We start from the raw sequence: 23250 nt of genomic DNA on the forward strand, positions 1-23250 counted from the left end.
AGGCTGGCACATGAGGTGGCTGGACTGAGAGTGCTGGTGGCAGTGGAAAATATTAGCTGTGCATATTCTCATTAACACAGTCTGTCTGACAGGCCGTGCAGGCTCCTTGGGAAGTGCCAAACTCAGGACCCATTGATATTCTTGGAGATAAATTGTTCCCTGCACTTTTCTTAAAGTGATATATCAGAGTGGTGAATGATGATATGAGGTGTCATAAATACTGAATTTGGTCTGGGATTTGGTTTTTTGTCCCTCTGGGGAAAATCTGTGTGTGGAGTTGTTGTGTGTGTGCCTGGGTTGTTAGATATGCTCTCTGATATGTTCCCACCTGTTCAGATCTGAGCAGCTTGAACACTGGAAGGATTGTTGGTAGCATGAGAATGCACAGTAGCCAGAGTAGAAATTCTGCAGGGGATTTCTTCAGTAAATTCTTCTGAATATTTTTGTCTTTAGTGGAATATACTCGGTGCAGATTCTTTGGGAGTGTTGTGACAATGTTTCTCTTGATTCTTAGAAGAGCCTTGTCAGTAACATGAACAAAAAAGTTCCCAAATCTGAGAAATCCTAACAGTCTGCTCTTAATCTTTTATCCTTGCACTGTTTGATCTTTGACATGCATTTAAAAACTCTCCATATATGATCCAAATTTATGAATCTTAAAGGTGTAATATTTTTTCCTTTCATTTATTCAAGTGCAGCATCCACTCAGCTGTGAGTGGCTCTGACAGCACTGTCACTGTCACTGTTGGATATCTAGCAGTGGACATTCACTTCTGGATGTTTTCTCTGTATTATGGAATTGAGCACCTTGCATGAGATCTGTAAAGCTGAAGCTTAAATTTTTTAATCAAAATAAACATAAAGCAGCACTAGGGAAGCTTTGTTTAGTAAATACTGTTTGATCTTATTTTTTATCTCAGTGTTCTGTGAATACCACATTCTAGTGTTCAAGGGCAAAAGACCTGGCAAGTTGTCCTGGTTTACTGGGTAGTAATGACATGCTGCTGACATTATGGTTTTGAAATCCCTGGCCTAAAAACACTACTTGGATGAAAACAAGCAAACAGAAAAAACCCCTCCTGATGGGCTGAGCTCACTGCTGAAATTTGCTTATCTGATAGTGACAGTGGCCTACAAAAGGAGAGTAGTCTTTAATTCCAGTTTTAAGGCTTTAGGGAAGTGGCCTTTCCTTTCTTTTCAGTTTCCTGAAAAGTGGTTTAGAAGGGAAAATGTGAGTTGAACTGTTTCTGTATTACTTGTTATGGACAAAAAATGTGATGTTTGCTAGTGGTGGTTCAGAAGAACAGTTTTATCATTTGTGGGCATGACTCTCTTGACCATGGCTCCAATAAATAAGGGCTGCTGTCACCAAACAGCAAATCCACAGGGGATGGGGAGAGAATCGGGGAAAAACCAGTGAAATTCATGGGTTGAGATAAAGACAGTTTAATAAGACAGGAAAGACAGGGAAAATAATAGCAATGATGGTAAAATAATTCAAGCCTCCCCAACAAGTGCTGCCCAGGGCAGTTGCTGAGCACCTGCTGCCCGAGGGGCTGGCAGTGCCCAGCCAGCTCCCCCAGTCCATGGCACCAGATGGTCTGGAATGTCCCTGGGGCCAGGCTGGGTCCCATCCCAGCTCCTCACTGGGGGGTGAGGAGCTGGAGAGTCCTTGACTTGGTGTAAGCCCTGCTCAGCAACAACTGAAACATCAGGGTGTTATCCAGAGTATTGTCATCCTGGAAAGCACAGCCCTGGAGAGTGAACAGTGTGCCACCCAACCAGGCCAGCTGTCCAGGGTTCAGACAGTGGGACTGGTGAACACTGTGCCACCAAACCAGGCCAGCTGTCCAGGGTTCAGACAGTGGGACTGGTGAACACTGTGCCACCCAACCAGGCCAGCTGTCCAGGGTTCAGACAGTGGGAGAGTGAACACTGTGCCACCAAACCAGGTGTGCCAAAAAACCAGGCCAGCTGTCCAGGGTTCAGACAGTGGGACTGGTGAACACTGTGCCCCCAGACCAGGCCAGCTGTTTGGGGTTCAGACAGTGGGACTGGTGAACACTGTGCCACCCAACAGCTGTCCAGGGTTCAGACAGTGGGACTGGTGAACACTGTGCCACCCAACCAGGCCAGCTGTCCAGGGTTCAGACAGTGGGACTGGTGAACACTGTGCCACCAAACAGCTGTCCAGGGTTCAGACAGTGGGACTGCAATGCAAGAACTGCTGCACTGCTACAAGTAATATTTGGTACTGCTTAAGAGCAAAGAGCTCTTTCCTGGGACACTGTTTTGAGGAACTTCACCTGCAGTAAGAGGCAGGTTGTGAGGCTGGGTGCCTTAGAGAGAGCTTGCTCTGCTTTTGTTTTGGGGACACTTGTTACAGAACACAGGCTGAAACGCTGTCAGAGTTTTTGTAAAATTGCTATTATTGGAAAAAAAAAAAAGGTAACATATCAGCTAACTGAAGGAGAAGTTGAAATAACTGATGTACATGTGCATTGGAAGTTTCCAAAGCATCTGAAATTTGATCTCAGGACAATAGCAGGACTGTTTCTTCCTCAATCAGGAGGAAAATACAGGTGGTATTATTTGATCTCCATTTGCACTATCCTTGAAACTGGCTTTTATGCCAGTTAAAACTGAATATGGCTGTAGCAACTTTTAAGTAAATATCTTAGTATTATCCTGCAGTACAGCTTAGAGTATAAAACCAAAACTCTGGAAGTGTTTCCTGGGGAAAAAAAAAAAAGAGAGGAACTTCTGCAGCTAAAAACCAGGAATAATATTTCAAGCAGATTCCCTGCCCTGCTGTCTCACATGTTCCTTGTGGCATGTGTTTCCTGGTTTGGGACTGCTCTTTGTTGGTACTCACCAGTCCCTTTCACTGGGGTTGCTGTACATGCAGCACCCTTGAGGCCTTCCCTCTTGCCAGCAGTACTTCTGGAGCCCAGAAACACTGAGAAACTCACATGAAGCCACATTTCTTGTGCTTTGAGGGCGTCATGGTTGTTTTGGAGGCCTTTAATGCTGTATTGTGTCTGTTTTAGGTTCATGACTGTTAATTCCATGTCTTAGAGGAACTGTCCGGTTACCGGGAAGGGGTTGTTTGTGGATTGGTTTGTGTGGGGTGGAGCACAGAAATGATCTGCAACCAGAGCATTGTAATTACATCCTGACAGCTCACCCTTGCTCTCCAAGGGTGCTCTGCAAGCTTTGGCTCCCAGCTGGAGGAGGATTAGGATTCACTCTCCTCCAGCTGGTTCTGGGGAAGAGAAGTCTGTAGTTCTGTCTAAAAAATCCGTGGTTGATAACAGATGGCCTCCATCTGTACACTGGGTAACTCTGGAAACCAGAGTGCTAAGAAATGACTTTGAACTTTATTCACTCCATTAGTGAACAGGTGAAGGAGCTCTCAGAGCCCAGGAGAGCAGCTCTGAAATGCTCCTGTCAGGGGCAGCTGCCAGGGGATGCCATGGGCTGGTGCACCCGGGGTGGGATGGGGCTGGATGGCACCGGGGGGGCTCTGCCAGGGTCTGCAGTCCTGGGAACTCAGAGCCAAGCCTGGCACTGGGGGAGGACATCAGGTGTGTGCTGGGTCCCTGTGTCAGCAGGTGCCACTGGGGAGGACGTGTCTGTAACAGTGTTCTCTGACACAGGCTCAGCTGGGCAGGGGATACCTGGTTAAAAAGGAGACCAGTCCAATATGTCCAGTGTGCCAGTCCTGTCTGTCCTGGGGACTGTTGGCAGATATGGAATGGCACATCTCTGAAGTTTGGTTAATAAAGGAACTGTATTTACTACAGAGCTTCAAAACCTAGTCAGACAGGGAGGAGGGTGGATGATGGAGAATGTTGATAAATAAACAACAGCTTGATTCCTCTGTTAGCTTTGTTATGTAGGAAGGGAAGAAACAGCAGAGAAAATGAGAACAGATAATCCCATCCCTGCCTTTCCCCTTGTTTTCCAGCAATTTTGTCTTAAGTCATAGTGGTGGCAGGAAAAACAGTTAAAGAGGAATAATTATTAAAGGAAGTACTGTCATTTTCGTCAAAATATAGGTTCAGTTTTCTTAAATAAGTACGAATACACAGTCAACACAGTCTGGTAAACAAACACAATGTGCAGGACTGCTGAGACTTCAGCCTCTGTCCTCTGGGAGTAGGTGGGTGGATGGGCTTTCTTCCTACCTGCCTTGTTCAAGCATTTCAAACTGCATTTATCCTAATGAGCTGTGATCAGTCATGTTAGGCTCTGTTCCACCTGCTTAGGTTTTCTCTTTATTTGGTGTGTAAATCTGACTTAATTTTTCTGTCCTCACTAATTTTTTTCTCACTACACGAGCACCTCTCCTTGGAGCAGCTCCTAAAACTGCTGCTGGCACGGGATGCTGCTGCTTGTTCCCCTGGCCAAGGGTCTGGCAGCCCTCCACTGTCACTGCTCTTGTGGAGCTGGACTTGCAGTGAGATGGAAAAGGGAAAGAAGGGTGTCTGAGGAGAGTGACCCTTGTGTTGCAAACAGTCTCATTTGTGATATATTTGCTTGTTTTGAGGTCCTTTGCAAGGTCAGTTACCAACCTGGGCAGGAACCACGAATTCAGGGATGAAAATACTGAATCTTCCAAGCATGTTTCTGTGAAGACCTATGAATTAGTAAAACTTTAAATTATCAATACTTCTGTGAGTTCACTGTATTTCGGAAAATTGGATAGAACAAATTATGGATCTTGGTACACAGTTAAATACCTGCACAAGTGTTATTAAAAATATGAGAATGGATCTCTTAATTTCCTGAAATCTTTGCCTTTAAACCTTTACCAGCAACTCGAGTCACCAATTTATCTCCACTTATCAGTGTGTAAAATGGAAATTTTGCCAAAACTGAAGGTGTTCTGAGTTATAAAAGAAATCACTGGTTCTACACATTTCATCCCATTTCTGTTAAACTGTTCCATCTGATCTTAAAAGTCCAGAAGAACTGGTGTTGGGTACAGCCTGTGGAGGTGTGTGTGTATGGGTTTGACTTCATTTAGAATTCTTGAACAGTATACAGCCTCTCCCAGGGATTAGGTTTCTCCTCAGTCTTTGAGCCTCAAATCTGGATATTTAGTAATGAGTGTTTTGATTGTAGTGCTGGATCTCTGAACTTGTCTGGGCTCATAGTGAATTCCTTGAAGGTGTGCGTGGAAGGAAAGAAGGTGATTCTGCTGCTGAGTGTTGCAGTGGCTGAGCTTCAGAACCTGCTGATCACTGAGCTGTGAGCAAAACCCTGAGTGCCAGCTCAGGAACAAGGAGATGCCCTGGCTTTGTGCTGCTACCCATTTCTTACAAAATATATTTATTTTTTTTTCCCAAATAAACATCCATAAAATGCACAAACTGACTCAGCACAGGCTTTACCTGGCTTTGCAAATTCAGGATGCCTCTGTAGGGGTGGTCTCAGCAGCAGACCTGTTGGGAGGAGGTTTTCTCTGCATGTGTTTGGGGTTTTGCCACACTGGCTGTGTGAGGCTGCTCCCCTGGGACTGGTCTGTGCCTGTGCAGGGTGCAGGGAGAGAGAACAGCACAGCAGGACTGTGGGTCAAGAACGTGGCATTTTGTTCAATCTTACTGTCAACAGTGTTATATTGAGCAGTGGGTTTGGATAGTGAGGAATTATACATAGAATTAAAAATATGTAGAACTATGTATGTAGATAAATATTTCTTTTCCTTTGTTCTCTCCATCTTGTGTTCAAGCTGGTAGAGTTCCAAAAAATGAGTGGGATTTGGTGTCCTAGTTGCACTTGTGTAGGTGTCCTGGGTAAACTGCAAATAGCAGCCAGGAACCAGGTAGATATTTCTCATGTGCACAAAATGCTCATTCACAGTTCCTTTTGTGTCTTCTCTAGTATCATGTTTATGTGGCTCCCTGCATTCTCTTAAATATTTTTTTTCATTTACGTTTGTTTTCTAACTGAAGTACTTTCCCTTCTTTTAGGGATGCAGCTGATGTTGATGTAAATCAATGGACAGTATTTAAAGATAGAATAATTACCTATACATTTTTTAATCTAAAATAGAGTAATCTGTCACTCCCAAGACAGCATCCTTTATTTTCTAAGGTAGGACAAAGTGCAGGAGAGAGCTCCCAGGATCTAAGTTTGGGTACAGAAAACTTCAGTGCCTTGAACCTGCAGGTTCCTGAGCCAGTGTCCAGTGGAGGGAGTTCCTTACACTGCAGAGACAGGAATGTGAGCCTGTCCTCCCTCCACACCCCAGTTTGCAGGCAGGAAGTCCTGGCATGTGATCCTGATTGTGACGAGGAAATCTTGCCCCGGTTTAATCCTCTGCTTAGGGGACTTGTTAGCTCTGGGAAGGTTATTTAACGACTGACTGTCTAAATATTTCCACTTGACGTCCTGTGAAGTTCTTGCCACGTGCAGTTTCTTCAGATTGAGTGGCAGCCCCAGAGTGTCCACGTTGCTTTTCTGTGGGGGTTTCCAGGTGTCAGTAAGCACTGCAGAAAGTTCAGCCCATATGTACCTCACTAATATCCAAGCTGTGGCCTTCACACTTGACTTTACTCTTGTGGCAGCAGCATTTCAGATTTTCTCCCCATTGTAATAGTCCTTCCTCAAACAGCAGCACTTACTTTGAATGTCCTTTGGTTTTTCTTTTTAAGTGACCCTTATATGTTTCTCTTAGGAAGAGGAATGTATTTTGTGCTTGTCCTTCCTTCTGTATACAATTTTCCTTTCCTTCCTTACATTTGTTTTAATGTAGCCTCATGTTTTAGGCCATCATTCTGCCATATAAATAAGCTTCTTTCTTTCAAGTGAGACTCAACAGGTGAACTGGGGACAATATCCATTTGCACAGGCAAACATGCACACGTGTTATGGTACCAGTTTGTCTTGGGTGTATTAAAATATATTTAGCATTGTTTTCTTGAGCACAAACAGTATTTTACAGAATTTCTGTTTTTACTGTGTTGCTCCATATTTTTTCTTCACCATACTGTCTGGAGAGAACATTAAAAATTGTGATTTGGTAGCTTAGACAGAAGAAGGGTTAGTTATTAACCATTGCTGCCACAGGTTGGTACTACTGGATAGTATTTCCCAAATTATCCAGTTTTCTCTGTATACCACAGAAAACCCCACATGATTAGTAAAATTACTTTGGCAATCTGAAATTCCTTGGTTCTGATTTTATTGAGGCATGGAACTGGAGCGGTTTCCTTCCCCAGCCACTGATCCAAAAGGCATGGAATCCAGGCTTTGTGCTGCCCTCCTCACTGGAACATGTTTCCTCATGTTTTAAATAATTTTCTTCATGTGGTGGAGGTTGTAGTTCCCCTCTGGCTTTTCTGGTTCATCTGCTTCAGCTTTTGAGGCAGACCTTTGCACCAGCGTGGGCTATTTGAAGTGAGGAGTAGTGCTTGTCTAAAAACAGACCCCCAGAAAAGCAGGACCTGGTGTGAGTTCTCAGCAGCCACCTCTCAGTGCCCCCCGAGGGCTCACAGAGCAAAGCAAAGGAAGAACAGTGTTGGTGTGAGTGTCTGTGTTCCTTTTACACTGGTGTGAGTCACACACCCACTGAGCCCAGCCCCAGGGGTCCCAGAGCACGTGTGTGATGGGCACAGGCAGTGCTGGTGCCCAGTGATCCTGTGTGTGATGGGCACAGGCAGTGCTGGTGCCCAGTGATCCCGTGTGTGATGGGCACAGACAGTGCTGGTGCCCAGTGATCCTGTGTGTGATGGGCACAGGCAGTGCTGGTGCCCAGTGATCCCGTGTGTGATGGGCACAGACAGTGCTGGTGCCCAGTGATCCTGTGTGTGATGATGGGCACAGGCAGTGCTGGTGCCCAGTGATCCCGTGTGTGATGGGCACAGACAGTGCTGGTGCCCAGTGATCCTGTGTGTGATGATGGGCACAGGCAGTGCTGGTGCCCAGTGATCCTGTGTGTGATGATGGGCACAGACAGTGCTGGTGCCCAGTGATCCTGTGTGTGATGGGCACAGACAGTGCTGGTGCCCAGTGATCCCGTGTGTGATGGGCACAGGCAGTGCTGGTGCCCAGTGATCCTGTGTGTGATGGTGGGCACAGACAGTGCTGGTGCCCAGTGATCCCGTGTGTGATGGTGGGCACAGACAGTGCTGGTGCCCAGTGATCCTGTGTGTGATGGTGGCACAGGCAGTGCTGGTGCCCAGTGATCCTGTGTGTGATGGGCACAGACAGTGCTGGTGCCCAGTGATCCTGTGTGTGATGGTGGGCACAGACAGTGCTGGTGCCCAGTGATCCCGTGTGTGATGGGCACAGACAGTGCTGGTGCCCAGTGATCCCATATGTGATGGTGGCACAGGCAGTGCTGGTGCCCAGTGATCCTGTGTGTGATGGTGGCACAGACAGTGCTGGTGCCCAGTGATCCCGTGTGTGATGGTGGCACAGACAGTGCTGGTGCCCAGTGATCCCATATGTGATGGTGGCACAGACAGTGCTGGTGCCCAGTGATCCCGTGTGTGATGGACACAGACAGTGCTGGTGCCCAGTGATCCCATATGTGATGGGCACAGGCAGTGCTGGTGCCCAGTGATCCTGTGTGTGATGGGCACAGGCAGTGCTGGTGCCCAGTGATCCCGTGGTGGTAAATGCAGGGAGTGAAGTCCATCCACGCTGTGACAGTGACCACGGGAGCACTGGGGGCTGCAGGCTGGGCTGGGGGTCCTGAGGAGCTCCTGCCTCCCTGTTCCTAAACTAGGAGGGCCACAGGGCAGCTGGATGGGCCCAGGCTGGGGTTGTACATCACTGCACACACAGACACACTCCTTCCATGGGCACTTGTCCGTGGTGCCTTAGGAGGGGGCCCCGTGGGTGACTCGTGGAGCACATTTGGTTCCTGGATCCCCTTTGTATAGTAACAACATGTGCTGGAGGCTGGCAGGCTGCAAGACACTGTCAGCCCAATTTGTTCTGGCTGCCTCCCTCGCCGAATCCGGTGACATCACACAGATAGATGTGCTCGCGAGCAAAACAGCAGAAGGAGTTGAATGGCTGCCAAAAATTCGCAGTATAAAACTGAGCTGGCTGCTTCCAGTCTTGTTTTCACCAATCTTTCATTGTGTGCTTGCGTTTTCCACTTGCCAGGATGTTCTTTGCTGAACAAACACAGCAGCACTGAAATCTCTCCATACTTAGCATAACAGTCTCACACAGAAAGGCAGTCCTTTTGGAGGAGCAGCCTGATCTCCACCTTCAAAATTATTCCAATTTAGTTACTTACTCTAAAACATTTTGAATGGTGGTAGAACCTTCCCCCCATCTGTAGGTGATTTTTTTTTTTTTTTTAAATCTGGTAAAGTCTTTGCTTGCAGCTTGTCAGAGGTGGTAAACACAGGAAACATTGGAGCTGTGAAGGATAGTCTTTAATCTGGTTCTTCCAAACCTAGGCAGTGTTTGAATGTGGACATCAAATGGGAAGGACTATGGGGATGAACAGGGTGTGCACAAATACTGTTTCTTACAGAGGATTGTACACCCTTCCCCCCCATAAAATAGCCCTCATGGATTTGAGGCAGATAAAAAAGAAATGGGGTCAAAATGTATGGTTTCCTCCTGGGAAGAAAATATTGTAGTCTTTCAGATCGAAAAGTCAGCACAGAAATGCCAACAGCATTCACTGGTGGTGATAATGCAGCTGCACTGTTGAACTGATGTTTGTGTGGGGCACTTTTTGGGATGTCAGCAACCTGGTGTAGTGGAAGGTGTCCCTGCCCCAGGCAGGGGTGTGGAACTGGATGATCTTTAAGGTCCCTTCCCAACCCAACCATCCTGTGATTCTGTGATTCCATAGTGCAACTTTGATGTCACATTGGCTCTGAACTATGAGTTAAAAACTGTGTAAGAATGTAAGATTTAGCCATACATGCAGGGAAATTGATGCTCTTGAATGTTCAGTCCCACTAAAGTTTATTAATAAATATTGTTTTTTACCTTCTGTCTGAAGGACCATTACAATGTAGTTGAGATTCTCTGTGAAACTTCATGATGACATCTGACTGAACTGAACATAAACAAGTGATGGTGTCAATAGTTGTACACTTTGGAGCACTAACTTCTGTCCAGGTTACAGTCAGTGCTGTACTGAGTGTGAGAACCAAGTAAAATCTGTGAGATGTGCTGTACATACAACAGTTTAGATGATCTGTAAATGTCTGTGTCACTTTGTGTGTTAGGGTTTGTTCCCTCGAGTTACTCAGTGCCTTTATTGTCCCTTTTCCTCACAGCCTGTTGCTGAACCAATTCCAATTTGCAGTTTCTGCCTTGGTACAAAAGAGCAAAATCGGGAGAAGAAGCCTGAAGAGCTCATCTCTTGTGCTGACTGTGGCAACAGTGGTAGGTGACCCTTTACAGAGCTGCTGGTGCTGCTCCCTTCCCTTGGGGCAGAGGAGCTTGTCCAGTGCCTGCTTCTGTCCCCCCCCACGGGGAGGACCCACCAGTGAGACCTTTGCCATTTAACACAGAGAAATCCCGTGTAGTGACTGCTGCTGACCCAGACCTGGGAGGAATATGCTGCTGGGGCAGAGAACAGTTAGTTCAGCTGGATCTTGTGCTTTCAGAGGGGAGACAGTTCAGTTCAGTCAGCCTCAAATAGTTCATTTGGCTCCTGGAAGTTTCTTTAAAAATATGGCAACGAAGACCAGTTTTATCATGTTTCTCAATTCAGTTATGAAGAATTACCTTTGTGTTCTTTTGTGTGTGGACCTGCCACTTGCTATCTAGGGCATTGGTTTGGTGTTATAATAGATAGGAATAGAAGCATCTAAAAATAGGAGTATCTGGATAACCAAAATTCTGCGTGGGAGCACACAAGTGATGCAGCAGTCTGCCTGTGAGCTCTCTGTGACCACTGCCAGCAGCAGAAGGGTTTTACTGGTGTGCTTCCCCCGTTCCCCAGGTCATCCGTCCTGCCTGAAGTTCTCCCCGGAGCTGACGGTGCGGGTGAAGGCCCTGCGGTGGCAGTGCATCGAGTGCAAGACCTGCAGCTCCTGTCGAGACCAGGGCAAGAATGCTGTGAGTGCAGGGCTGGGGCTGGAGCACAGCAGCCCTGGGGCTGTGCTGTTCAACTACACAATAAAACAGTCTAGAGGCAAAGACTTGCAGCTTTTATTTGAGTCTGGGAGTCCTTCTGAGACCTGTGGGATACCTGGATATGTCTGTAGATAAAACCTGTGCCTGTTCTCTGGGATGGTGACAGGTTAGAGGAGGGCTTGGTGCTGGTGCACATGTCAGGAGAGGTTCACTCCCTCTGTCTTCCCCAGGATAACATGCTCTTTTGTGACTCCTGTGACCGTGGCTTTCACATGGAATGCTGCGATCCTCCGCTCACCAGGATGCCAAAAGGTGAGGACTGTGCTGTGAAAAGGATGATTTTAAGATGATGTGGGAAGAGATCAGTGGGTAGACAGTGCTTCCACTTACTTAGTCCTCTTTTAGCTACTTTTAGCTGCATTTGGCTTGTTTTTTATGGAATTCCTTTTCAGGTGTTAGAAACCAGAGAAGGGTCAGAGCTTCACATCCAGATTTTCCGCTGTCTCCTGCTTCCCGTACTTTACTGTCTGTGGAGGGGTTTGAAAAAAAATCTTTGAGATTTGAAGGAGTAGAAGTGATCCCTGCAGGTTAAAAGGATCAACTTCCATTTGAATGAATAGCCTTGTCCAAAAGAAAGAGATGGATTTAGAAGTTTTTGAAGTCACATCCAGTTGGACAGTAGAGTGTCCCAGACAAATGAACTTTCAGTCAGAAAGCAGGTTATCTATGGAAAATTCCTCCTTGGTAGGTATAAGAAAATTTTCCTATAGAAGATAGTTGGAAGTAGTACAGTCATAAGCAGATAATGGGATAATTAACCATTAAATTATGATTTTTTGGTGATGTGCTGCCAATTAAAGAGATTTCCTTCATGTTTGGAACTATTTGGGGGGTGGGGAGCATTAACTCGAGTTTTAGATTGCTGAAGCATACACATAATTTCTCTTACCCCTATATGTGTAATCAAGGCCTATGGCACCATTCCTGCTCTTACTCTCAGAAGGCCTGTGGACTGTAATTCTGCTTTTTGTCCTGTGTAGATGTCTCTTGCATTCAGTGGTGGGGACTTGTGCCTTACAGGTATGTGGATATGTCAGATCTGTCGGCCCCGGAAGAAGGGAAGGAAGCTGTTACAGAAGAAGGCAGCCCAGATCAAGAGGCGCTACGCCAACCCCATCGGACGGCCCAAGAACAGGCTAAAGAATCAAAACACAGCGTAAGTCTCTGCAAGGAGGAGAAAATGTGAGATTCTGGAGGACGGGGGTTATTTCTGGAGTGTCTGCTTTACCTTGTGGGAAGGTTTCTTTTACAATTAAGAGCTGCTCATTATTCTTTAATACAGATTTTCTGAAAAGGGCTGTGAAAGACTAGAAGTGACTTCTAGGGCACTCCCTCTAAGAAGTGTTGAATACTCAGTTCTCTCATAGAATCCTTTAGATTGGAAAAGGCCCCTAAGATCATTGAGTCCAACTTTATCCCAGCACCACTGTGTTCACCACTACCCAAGTCCCCAAGCCACACCACACACCTCTTGAATACTTCCATCTCAGCAGGGTTTTAAAATTTCCAGCCTGAAAGATGGCAGCTGGTTGGAGAATGCTGTCCTCAGCTAAGATGACCACCAGTGGTGTAGGTTCTTAGGTAATATGTGTCCTGCAGGTATTAACTTTCTGTGGAGTTCTTACAACAATTCCTGATCAGTGCAAAAACTCTGACAAATGACAAGTGTGAATGTTTAATGACTGCAGAAACTGAAGCCTCGTGTGCAGTGTATTCATTCTGGTTACCAATTCTAAAATTTGATGTGTATTAAATTTGGTGAAAATCTCTTGTTTATGCTCAGATTAATTTCACATAATGTTCAGTGTGGAGAAAACCAGTGCAGTGCTTCTCCTGAGGGGTTTAAATGCTGGCTCCTGTGGGGTGCACAGGATCTCTGACTGCTTCATTTTTAAACTCTTCAGTTCATGTTTGGTTTGTGTGGGGCTGACAGGTGAGTCGGGGAGGAGGGCAGGCCCCTCCCCAGCTCTCCTGGCCCCAGCTCTGCCCTTCAGTTCATGTTTGGTTTGTGTGGGGTTGACAGGTGAGTCAGAGAGGAGGGCAGGCCCCTCCCCAGCTCTCCTGGCCCCAGCTCTGCCCTTCAGTTCATGTTTGGTTTGTGTGGGGCTGACAGGTGAGTTGGAGAGGAGGGCAGTCCCCTCCCCAGCTCTCCTGGCCCCAGCTCTGCCCTTCAGTTCATGTTTGGTTTGTGTGGGGCTGACAGGTGAGTTGGAGAGGAGGGCAGGCCCCTCCCCAGCTCTCCTGGCCCCAGCTCTGCCCTTCCCACCCCGCAGGTCAAAAGGCCCCTTCAGCAAAGTGCGCGCGGGGCCCGGTCGGGGCCGGAAGCGCAAGATCGCTCTGTCCGGCCAGTCAGCGGGGGCAGAAGGGGGATACCTGGAGCAGACAGATGTCCTGGACTTCTGCAGAGATGGCAGCAACACCCTGAAGTTCAACAAGAAAACCAAAGGGCTCATAGATGGCCTTACTAAATTCTTCACTCCCTCCCCCGACGGCCGGAAAGCTCGAGGGGAGGTGGTCCACTATTCTCAGCAGTACAGGATCAGGAAAAAGGGTACCAGGAAATCTAGCACTTCAGAATGGCCCACAGGTAAAGATCTTTCACCCTGCCAATGTAAGTATCCTGTACACCAAGCAAATGTTCAAAGGCTAGGATGTTGAAGTGGGTAGAATTGCTAGAGGCTGGAGACTTTGAGCTGAAGTTTGACACCCAAATGCAGTTATCTTTGGTGCACTGAGGTAGAACCAGCTGGAAAAAGGAAGTGATCCTAGAGACCTTTGCCTCTTTATATGTGATTGCAAGGTCTGTTGAGGGATTAAATGATGATGGTGAGGTAAAATGCCCTAGAAAACATGCTAAATAATGTCCCATTTGAAAGAGGTAACATAGAGAGTGGTTAAGGAAAATAAGAGCAGCAGTGTAGAAGTGGGAAATGGGAAGTGGGTGATTCAAACCAGGCTGACAGACCGTGAGTTTCTGATCTGTGGTCTGGGCTCGTGAGTGGTTCTTAGATTTCTCAGCCATGGAGGAGCCTGTTTGTGCAGTTTGGCATCTTCTTGCTGGAAAGCACCCCTTCCCTTCTTCTAAATACAGTTCTGCTTTCCTGGTTCTTTCTTTGTGGTCCCAAATCTGAATAGAAAATCCCATCAAAAAAACCTGGCAGGGTGTCTGAATACAGCCAGGTGTTGTTTGTCAGTGCTCTAAAAGCAAGAACTCTTTTGTAAATGTAGGTGAAGACAATTTTCTCTTTTATTTACAGACAATCAGGATGGCTGGGATGGAAAACAAGAAAATGAGGACCGTTTTTTTGGGAGCCAGGATGTCTTAAATGAAAAAGACATGGAGTTGTTCAGAGATATTCAGGAACAAGCACTGCAGGTAAAGTTAAATTTTGGCATTTTGGGATAAAATCCTCATGACTTAAGAAAACATTTGTTTTCTTTGAAAGCAGAGCATTTAGTTTCCTTATTTTTGGGTGCCATAATAGATACAGTTACTGTCAGAGTGGCAGAAAGGAAATAAAGCATGTATAAGTCATTAAAAAGTACTCTTTTTGCTGTTTTTTCTTCTTATAAATGTGAGGTGGTTTTTAATTCTTCTGCACTTGTGATGATAAGGAGGTAGCTGCACCCTGAACATTGGTAGCTGCTACATTTACAGTAGTACATCCAGTCTCAAAACTGGGAAGACACTGATGCATTAGGTTAAATACTTGCATATTCCAGTTTTTAACCTCAGGAGCAGTTTGTGTTTCTGTTCTTGGCTATTGAAATAACAAGAAAGGAAATTACAGTGGGACTAAAGAAAGATTGTGTTAAACTTCACTGTGTACTAATCTGCATTTAAAACTGTGACAGGCAGCAGTGGGGAAGGTAGTGGAGGTTTGTGGTGTGACAATGCTTATAATTCTTTCTTTTTGTGAATCACGTGGTTCCTTGAAGTGTGACTGGCACTGGGTTTAGTGTCAGAAAACAACATCTGCCTCTTGCTGGTTCTCTCTGAGTTTGAGTAGGATGGACTGTGTAGATAAGAATGTTTTAACTTATTTCAGCTTAGAAGTCTTTCACTTGGAAATTCATGAAAACTTGTTTGTTTTTTTTCCCCTTGCATAGAAAGTAGGGGTGACTGGGCCTCCCGACCCACAGGTCCGCTGCCCTTCTGTCATTGAGTTTGGCAAATATGAGATCCAGACCTGGTATTCCTCCCCATATCCCCAGGAGTACTCGAGGTAAGACTCTGGTTCTGCCTCAGTGTTTATGGGACAGCTGGCACAGAAATCTTACACATTTTGATGTCTGGAGGGTTGTTGTGCTGTGCTGCATGTATGGGTGTTCTGAGGTTCTCTTACCTAAGGCCTTTGCAAACTGTTTAAACTGCAAACCCTTCGAACTTCAACTTTATTCTGAAAGAGGAATGACTTCTAAGGGCTATAACTAGAGAAAGAAAATTAAGTGAAACTCTATTCACCATTTAATGAGAACACGTGGTCTGTCATGAGGAATTATTGCAGCTGTACTGAAGACATTGGAGGGAACTGCAAACAGCATTCCTGCCCAAGCTGGAGTGTGTAACTGGAGTTAAAGCCCAGCAGGGTCAGGACACTGGCACTGCAGTTGTTGATGTCAGTGTGACCCATATGTCTGTGGGGACGAGGGAAGGGAGGGACACTTTTTAAATGTGCATTTGTTACAGAAGGAGTAAATGCCATGACTTTAACTATGGTAAGGTGGTTTTGCCTATCATTAGCACATTACACGAGGTCAGTACACACTGGGTTTGTTGTCATCAGGTTCTCAATCTGCAGGAGTGAGGAATTTTATACAGAAGTTTGTATCTTCAGTCTCTGACCTTCCTTTGCCTTTGCTTACAGGCTACCTAAGTTGTACCTTTGTGAATTCTGTCTAAAGTATATGAAAAGCAGAACTATTCTCCAACAGCATATGAAAAAGTGTGGCTGGTTTCATCCTCCAGCCAATGAAATTTACAGGAAAAACAATATTTCAGTCTTTGAGGTAAGTTAGAAAACTGAGTCACTCACTTTTATCTGTAAAATAGGATCTTCAGCACTAAATTGGGTGATAAGTTTTTCACAGCCCAAAAGACCTTCGTTCTTGAAACATTCACTTGCCAAGAGTGAAGAACTACGAGCAAGCAGGCAGTGGGAACTGACCCTGTATATAGATTATTCATCCACAAAACAGGAGAAAACTCACTGTGTAAAAATGTGTTTCTTTCGTTTTAGGAAAATTAATTTTAGGTTGTCTCTTAAGCTAATGAATGTAACAGGAATTGGCCACAGCCTTTGTTCTGGGGCAGTTTTAAGTCCTTTGAGGCACCACCTGTACCAGAGGAGTCTTCCTCTCCTGTTAAGGCCTTTTAAACACACGGGGACACTCAGGTGAAGCACGAGCTTGCATGCCAGCACGTGGAGTGACAGAGCTTTTCTCCTGTCTGTAAGGTTGATGGCAATGTCAGCACTATCTACTGCCAGAATCTGTGCTTGTTAGCCAAGCTCTTCCTGGACCACAAGACTCTCTATTACGACGTGGAGCCATTTCTTTTCTACGTGCTGACACAGAACGATGTCAAGGGCTGTCACCTTGTTGGCTACTTTTCCAAGGTGAGTGTTTGAGTACAAACTGTTTGCTGTGCTGAGAAATGCTGGTTTGGAGTCTTTACTTCTTGTAATTTTAGGGCTCTTGCATTTTACGTGATAAATTATGTAATACAGGTGTAGACATCTGTTTCAAACAGATTTTTTTTTTATGTTACACTCAGAGACCACAAATTAGTAAAACCAGGTTTCCTCAGAATGTTGAATAGCATATATTTGCTAAGGAACTTGTACTGCAGCTAGTGGTTAAAGAAGAGCTCCTCAAATGACTTCCTGCTCTTGGGGAGTACTGTTTGTGAGATAAACAGAATTACCAACTGTTCTGTCTCACCTTTGTTCTGTGAATACATTGTTTTCCAAACAAGTTTGGCAATTTTGCACCTCTTTTGAAACCTTTTATTTTTTTGAGGGAACAGGACCAAGATTTCAGATAGGCCTTTTCTTAAGATTTTTATCTTTTATTTGTGGCTTCCCCTCTCACTTTTTGCTATAAAATTACTTAGGAGCTTGTACAGAACAACTTCTACTTTTTCTCACCAGTCTTCTGCTTTTCTTTTCCCACAGGAAAAGCACTGCCAACAGAAGTACAATGTTTCCTGTATAATGATTCTTCCACAATACCAGCGTAAGGGCTATGGCAGGTTCCTCATCGACTTCAGTAAGAAACTTTACTTTTTTTAGTCCTTGTCTTTCCATGTTTTAAAGAAGGACTTAGCAGTGGAAGTGGATGTATTAGTTTTAAATGGCTAAAATAGCTTTTTCCTCTGTCGCCTCCAAAATTGCTGCTGCAGCTGTGCTTTGGGCTGGGTGCAGTGTCTGGGCAGGCTCCTGCTGCCATCTCGTGGCACTGCCTACAACCAGAGTCTGATGGCAGCAGAGCTCACAAATCCCACACTCGAGCGTTGAATAACAGGAGTTTAAACAAACAAATACAAAATTGACCGAACAGTTTGGAGCATCCTTCACAGTTACCATCTGTATCTTGTAGGCAGCATTCAGCTGCTTTCTGGAGAAATGCCTTTGTGGAAGTTGGGGTGGAAGCAGAAGGTATTTTTTGTAACCTTTTCCCTGTGTATCCTTTAGGCTATTTGCTTTCAAAGCGTGAGGGTCAGGCAGGATCCCCAGAGAAGCCCCTGTCAGACCTGGGGCGCCTCTCATACATGGCTTACTGGAAAAGTGTCATATTGGAGTGCCTTTATCATCAACGTGACAAGCAATTAAGCATCAAGAAACTGAGCAAGCTGACTGGGATCTGCCCCCAAGACATCACTTCCACCCTCCATCACCTGCGAATGCTCGACTTCCGCAGTGACCAGTGAGTACAGGAGCCCTCTGCAATTCCAGCTGCATTCAGGGGGGTTGCAGTGAAGTTTGGTGGTGCTGGGAGACAACTCACATGCAGAAAGCTTGATTTCATTTAAGACTTAGGTGTCCAGATACTGGCTGTAGAGATTATGACGCTCATTTACAGTGCCAGAGGTGCCAGAGCTGGGTCAGGTGTCCAGCTGTGTAGCACTGCAGATGTGGAGCCTGGGAGGAACTTGCAGCTGTGAGAGAAAGCGAGCTGGTCTCTTGGTCATGTTCTCTCGGGGTCCCTCAGCACAATCAGTGGAATATGCTCACAAAACAGAGCAAAGAACAGCAGCTTCCCTTCTCCAAAGGGAGGTCTGCTCCTTATTTTCAGTTTCTGAGCAGACAGTTGTTTCTGAGCTGTTCCCCTCCTTTTCTCTGCGTCTCAAAAATGCCATGAGCTGTGTGGAATAACATGGAATGCTTGAGGAGTGGGATAGATCACTGGGAGAAATGAGGTGTGTGGGTGTAGAATAGAGGTAGTCTGCTTGCCCAGCTGACAAGTCAGGTGAAATACTGGGAATTATTCTTGTTTCAGACCACAGCAGTTTGAGTGGGGTTGTATTCTATTGTGTGTTAAACTTGAAACTTATTTGGAAAACTTGAAGTTACTTGAGAATAGTTTTATTTCCTCATTTCACAGTATACTTTAACCAGTGATATTGCTCCCAGCCCCCTGAATAAAATTCACTTATGATAGTGGGGCTAAAACTTTTTTAAGCAGTTCTTTTATTACTCTTTAGTACCTTTCACCTTCTATTGCCAGTTCCCCAATGGCATACCCCCTGTCTATTTAAGTGTCATAAAAGTGATCCTCTGCAGCTCAGTGGTACCCATGGCAGGATAAAGGCTTCACCATTAACAAGAAATGGAAAGAGTTTAGCGTTTCCTCAGCTGTGAGATGGTTTCTCTGGCAGTCTGATGGTGCTGGAAGTTGTGCAGTTTTAATGAGCTCTGTGTCCCCTGAAGTTATCTGTGACAGCCCTGATGGAGAGCACACAGGTTTCTCTGTAACACATCTGTTCCACGTGCCAACACGTGCAGTCTGTGGCCTGTCACTGAGTGGGTGTCGTTGCTGGCCAGGTTTGTGATCGTGCGCCGGGAGAAGCTGATCCAGGAGCACATGGCCAAGCTCCGAACCAACGTCCGGCCCATCGACGTGGACGCCGAGTGTCTGCGCTGGACGCCCGTCATCGTCTCCAACTCCGTGGTCTCTGAGGACGAAGAGGAGGAAACAGAGGATGGGGAAAATGAGGAGCAACAACAGCAGAAAGAAAAGGATCCAGAGACCAGTGTAAGAGTGAATCTATTACTCCAGGGTGGCACGTGGTTTACCCTTGGTGCTTCTGCAGGCAGCGCTGACAGGATTTCACGTGCAAAGTTTGAGCGCTTGTCATAATCATAAAAAGCAATGCAGTCATGACAAGTTGATGTATCTTTATGGTTTCAGGTTAGAAAATAAAAATAGAGAAAATGTGGAGGCATAGTCTGGAGAACAGTCCTTGAAGGGGTTGCACTCTTGCACCAGGTGATCAGCACTGACTAGAATACTAAGAGGCAAATTATCTGCTGTTCCTGTATTTACATTAAGCTAATTGTGCATTTCAATGGGAAAATAGATTCAAGTTTGTCTCACTTTTTTCTTGAAAACGGCACAAACACGTGTTGGAATGTAGCAAGGTGATGGGTGGTGTTCCAGCTGCCACTGCTGACTGCAGTCAGTTAATTGGGAGGCTAATTGAGGTGCATTATCACCAGTGAGGAAAGGAGTAGCAGGTGGCACTACTTGGATCTCATAAAGGTCAATTCTTCTTTTTAATATCGGATTCTTAAAAGTCACTCTCGTTAAACTTTTCTGACTTTTTGCTTGAGAGCTTTTGTGGAATCAAATTCAGGATGGACATGCACGCTGAAATAGGAGGTGTGAAATCTGTTTGTTTTTGTTTAACTCAGATGGTAAAATCCGTGTCATGGGAGAAGAAGGAGCAGGAGCCTTACTCACCTACAGAGAGCGAAAAAAAGCCAGACATCGTCGCTCCGGCCAATTCCGCGCGACCAGACAAGCACATGTTCCCCCTGGACAGTCTTCCTGCCAACAGCCAGCCCTCCCGGAGGGGGCGATGGAACCGCAAGAGCAAAAAGCTGCGCGAGCCCTTCTGTGAGAAGGAGCCGGCCCTGCCCGGGGAGGACAAGGCGGCCGTGCCCAGCGGGAGGTGCAGCGAGTGCGAGGAGAAGTCGGCAGCCTCACGGGGCCGCTGCAGCGACTGCGAGGAGAAGTCGGCGGCCCTGCAAGGGAGGTGTGGGGAGTGTGAGGAGAAGTCTCCGGCCTTGAGAGGCCGCTATGCTGAGGATGAGGAGAAATCCCCGGGTTCCCAGGGACAGTACGGCAAAGGGGAGAAGGCCGCGGTTCCCCGCCGGCGGCACAGCGAGGGCATGGAGAGGTGGAGGGGGCAGCTGAAGAAGAACACGGAGCCCCCCAAGTGTCGATTCCCAGAGGACTGTGACAGGTTACCCCGGCGCTACAGCGACAGCGACAGGGCACTGCTGAGGTGTTTCAGCGAGAGCAGTGAAGAGGAGGACGACGAGCCCGTGAGCCCCCGGTCAAGCTCTCCACCCGTCCTCACCAAGCCAACGTTGAAACGGAAGGTGTGTACCTTATTTCCTCTTGTCTCTGGCTGTGTCATGCAGGCGGTTTGGTCAGGATGTTGGGGCTTTCTGAAGGATGGTGCAGTTCATGAGGTCTGTATTAAGTGGACGGGTGGCACATGCTCAGTGTTCCAGAACTCTCTCTAAAGTCCTACTGACTTTTTTTAGTGGTGGTTTTTGTTGAATCAGGGGTAGGAGTTTGGGTAGGAGTTTGGGGTTTTTTAATTCTATCTCGTGCCTTGGGTTATTTTTCTACCTTGGTTATTAAAGTTTTACTCAGTTATGCAAAATAGAAAGAGATATGGTCCTACTTATGCAAGAAGCTTGCAAACCACAAATGCTCTCTAAACAACTGAAATCACAGCATAAAGTCTTTGAAATTATTTACTGTGGAGGTGGAGATGTGAATTCTATCAACGTGACTAAGCAGATCCTCTCTTTGTGGGAAGCTGCACTAAAAGGTTCTCTCCTATATCATCTTCACAGCTTATTCTAAACTGTTCACCTCTGTGTTGTAGTGTCTCTAAACTCCAGCTGTTGTGGATGGGCTGTGAACTTCAGCTGTTCAAATCCCAGCTGATGGCAGGTGCTCCTCAGTATTTCTGGTGAACTCTGGGTTCCAGGAGGGAGCTCTCTGGTCCTGCTCGGGCCGCTGAACTCTGCCGGTCCTTTTTCCCGTATTTACCAGTGCTGTGTTTCTGCCTCACTTGATGAAATGCCTCCTCTTTCCCCCCTCCCGCTCCCAGAAGCCCATCCTGCACCGGAAGAGGCGGGTCCGCAAGCGCAAGCACCACAACAGCAGCGTGGTCACCGAGACCATCTCCGAGACCACCGAGGTGCTGGATGAGCCCTTCGAGGACTCCGACTCCGAGCGGCCGATGCCCCGGTTAGAGCCCACCTTTGAGATTGAGGAGGAGGAGGAGGAGGAGGAGGACGAAGAGGAGGAGAGTGAACTTCTGTCCAGTGGATACTTTCGGCACTTAGCCCCAGCAGACACGCTCAGGCACAGACCCTCTTCCAAGAGGAAGTCCAAAGACGAGGAGGAGTCTGATGACAACACTGGTATGTTTGGTGGTATGCTGGTGAAAGTCTGGTATAGGCTGTGTGAGATGATAACAGCTCAGGACAGAACAAGTTGCTTACCTTGCCTTGTAACTTCTGGCCCAAATGTGGGGTAGGCATAAATTCCCAGTTCAAACTGGCCTCAAGCACTCCCAAGGTTTATGAAAATGTGGTGCATGCATTTAACTATCTTATTAGCCATGAGCTGATCACAGGCTTGTCCCTGTGATTCAGCTTTCCTAATGGAATTTGTATCTGTGATTGTGGAAGAACCTACAGAGCAGGGTCACTTACAGAGATAAAATGAACATGAACTGGGAGCCCTCAATTTTCCATAACAAAGGGAAATATTAAATTGTCTCTTCTGAGATCCTCTTCGTTATCACATTGCATGTTCAGGCACTCAGCTTCTCACATCTCCTTGAAGTTCTCTGAACCTTCAGTTCACAAAATAAAGTTATTTGGTTGAGGCTGGTTGTGTAGAGTCCACAGCAGCAGCATCTGTCATTAGATGCTCCATTAGCAATCTTCGTTATGGCTGTTTTCTTGATGGGCTGCACAGTGCAAAACAGTCAACTAGATAAAAAAACTGTATGAAAAACAAGTATGGGGCCATTATCCCACAATAAAAAATTGTTACTGGAACAAACTCATTAATTTATGGCTTTCAACGAGGCTGTGGTTACCAGAGGAGAATTTTTCTTTAAAAGGACTTTGTGCTCTTCTGAATGTTTTCTGGTGGAGATGCAGATCCCTTTAGAGATTCCACTCGCATATATTGTTTTATAAAATAAATCAATGATTTTTAACTGTCTTTTGCAGACTACAAATAGTCCATAGAGTGCCCAGGGATCAAAAATGGTATTTGCAAAGCCACTGTTTTAACTCACACCTGTTACATACTACAATGATAAATTTCTTGCTCACCTATTTTATAAATACTTGTCACTTAGTGCTTTCTGTTCCCTTGTCTCATTTCTGTTGCCTTTTTTTATTTCCCCTGACTTCTGCAAATTTGTCAGAACCTCTAAGTAATGAGTAGTAAGCACACTATTTTAGGGTGTTCTGTTCCTGACATCAAACAGGAGCTGTTGGCTGCTTTTGCCTTTAATGCAGGTGGGGATTTGAGGCCAGTTTTTAATAGGGGTCAGGTGTTCTAGAAGACAGAAGGTGTTCTGTGGTGTGGAAAACAAAGCTTTTTCTCTATGTTCTACCAGTTCTGTGCAGCTTGAGCAGTGTTGTGTGGGGGAAGATGAAGCTCAGTAATAGGCTGAACTGTGTTTTTTTACTTTCCCTTGTTCAGTCTGTAAGTTTTACTGTGAATGTGATAAATCTCATCTGCTGTAGCAGATATGAAATGTGAAAGACAGGGAAGAGAAATAGTGATTTACTTTTTTTAGGAGGTGGATTTTATTCTTAAGGGTTTAAGTGTTAATGCTTTAACAAATAC

General features: G+C 45.9%; 1 protein-coding gene across 3 annotated transcripts in view; it reads left to right on the forward strand.

Moving 5' to 3' along the window:
- The window catches only part of KAT6A (lysine acetyltransferase 6A), a 33062-nt gene that overhangs the window by 4343 nt on the left and 5469 nt on the right, over positions 1-23250 (forward strand). For 2 of the 3 annotated variants that reach the window (XM_064637901.1, XM_064637902.1), the window contains 14 exons: positions 10266-10374; positions 10937-11052; positions 11301-11382; positions 12151-12286; positions 13404-13717; positions 14388-14506; positions 15241-15356; positions 15999-16140; positions 16587-16748; positions 17307-17400; positions 17826-18057; positions 19176-19386; positions 20046-20738; positions 21485-21800. In XM_064637901.1, coding sequence (XP_064493971.1) covers positions 10266-10374; positions 10937-11052; positions 11301-11382; positions 12151-12286; positions 13404-13717; positions 14388-14506; positions 15241-15356; positions 15999-16140; positions 16587-16748; positions 17307-17400; positions 17826-18057; positions 19176-19386; positions 20046-20738; positions 21485-21800 — 2842 coding nt within the window. Of the gene's footprint in view, positions 1-10265; positions 10375-10936; positions 11053-11300; positions 11383-12150; positions 12287-13403; positions 13718-14387; positions 14507-15240; positions 15357-15998; positions 16141-16586; positions 16749-17306; positions 17401-17825; positions 18058-19175; positions 19387-19542; positions 19621-20045; positions 20739-21484; positions 21801-23250 lie in introns of those variants that run through there. The other variant, XR_010425459.1, reaches the window with a different exon arrangement.

The sequence above is a fragment of the Pseudopipra pipra genome, chromosome 28, assembly GCF_036250125.1.
Source record: "Pseudopipra pipra isolate bDixPip1 chromosome 28, bDixPip1.hap1, whole genome shotgun sequence".
In the NCBI taxonomy this organism is placed as follows: domain Eukaryota; kingdom Metazoa; phylum Chordata; class Aves; order Passeriformes; family Pipridae; genus Pseudopipra; species Pseudopipra pipra.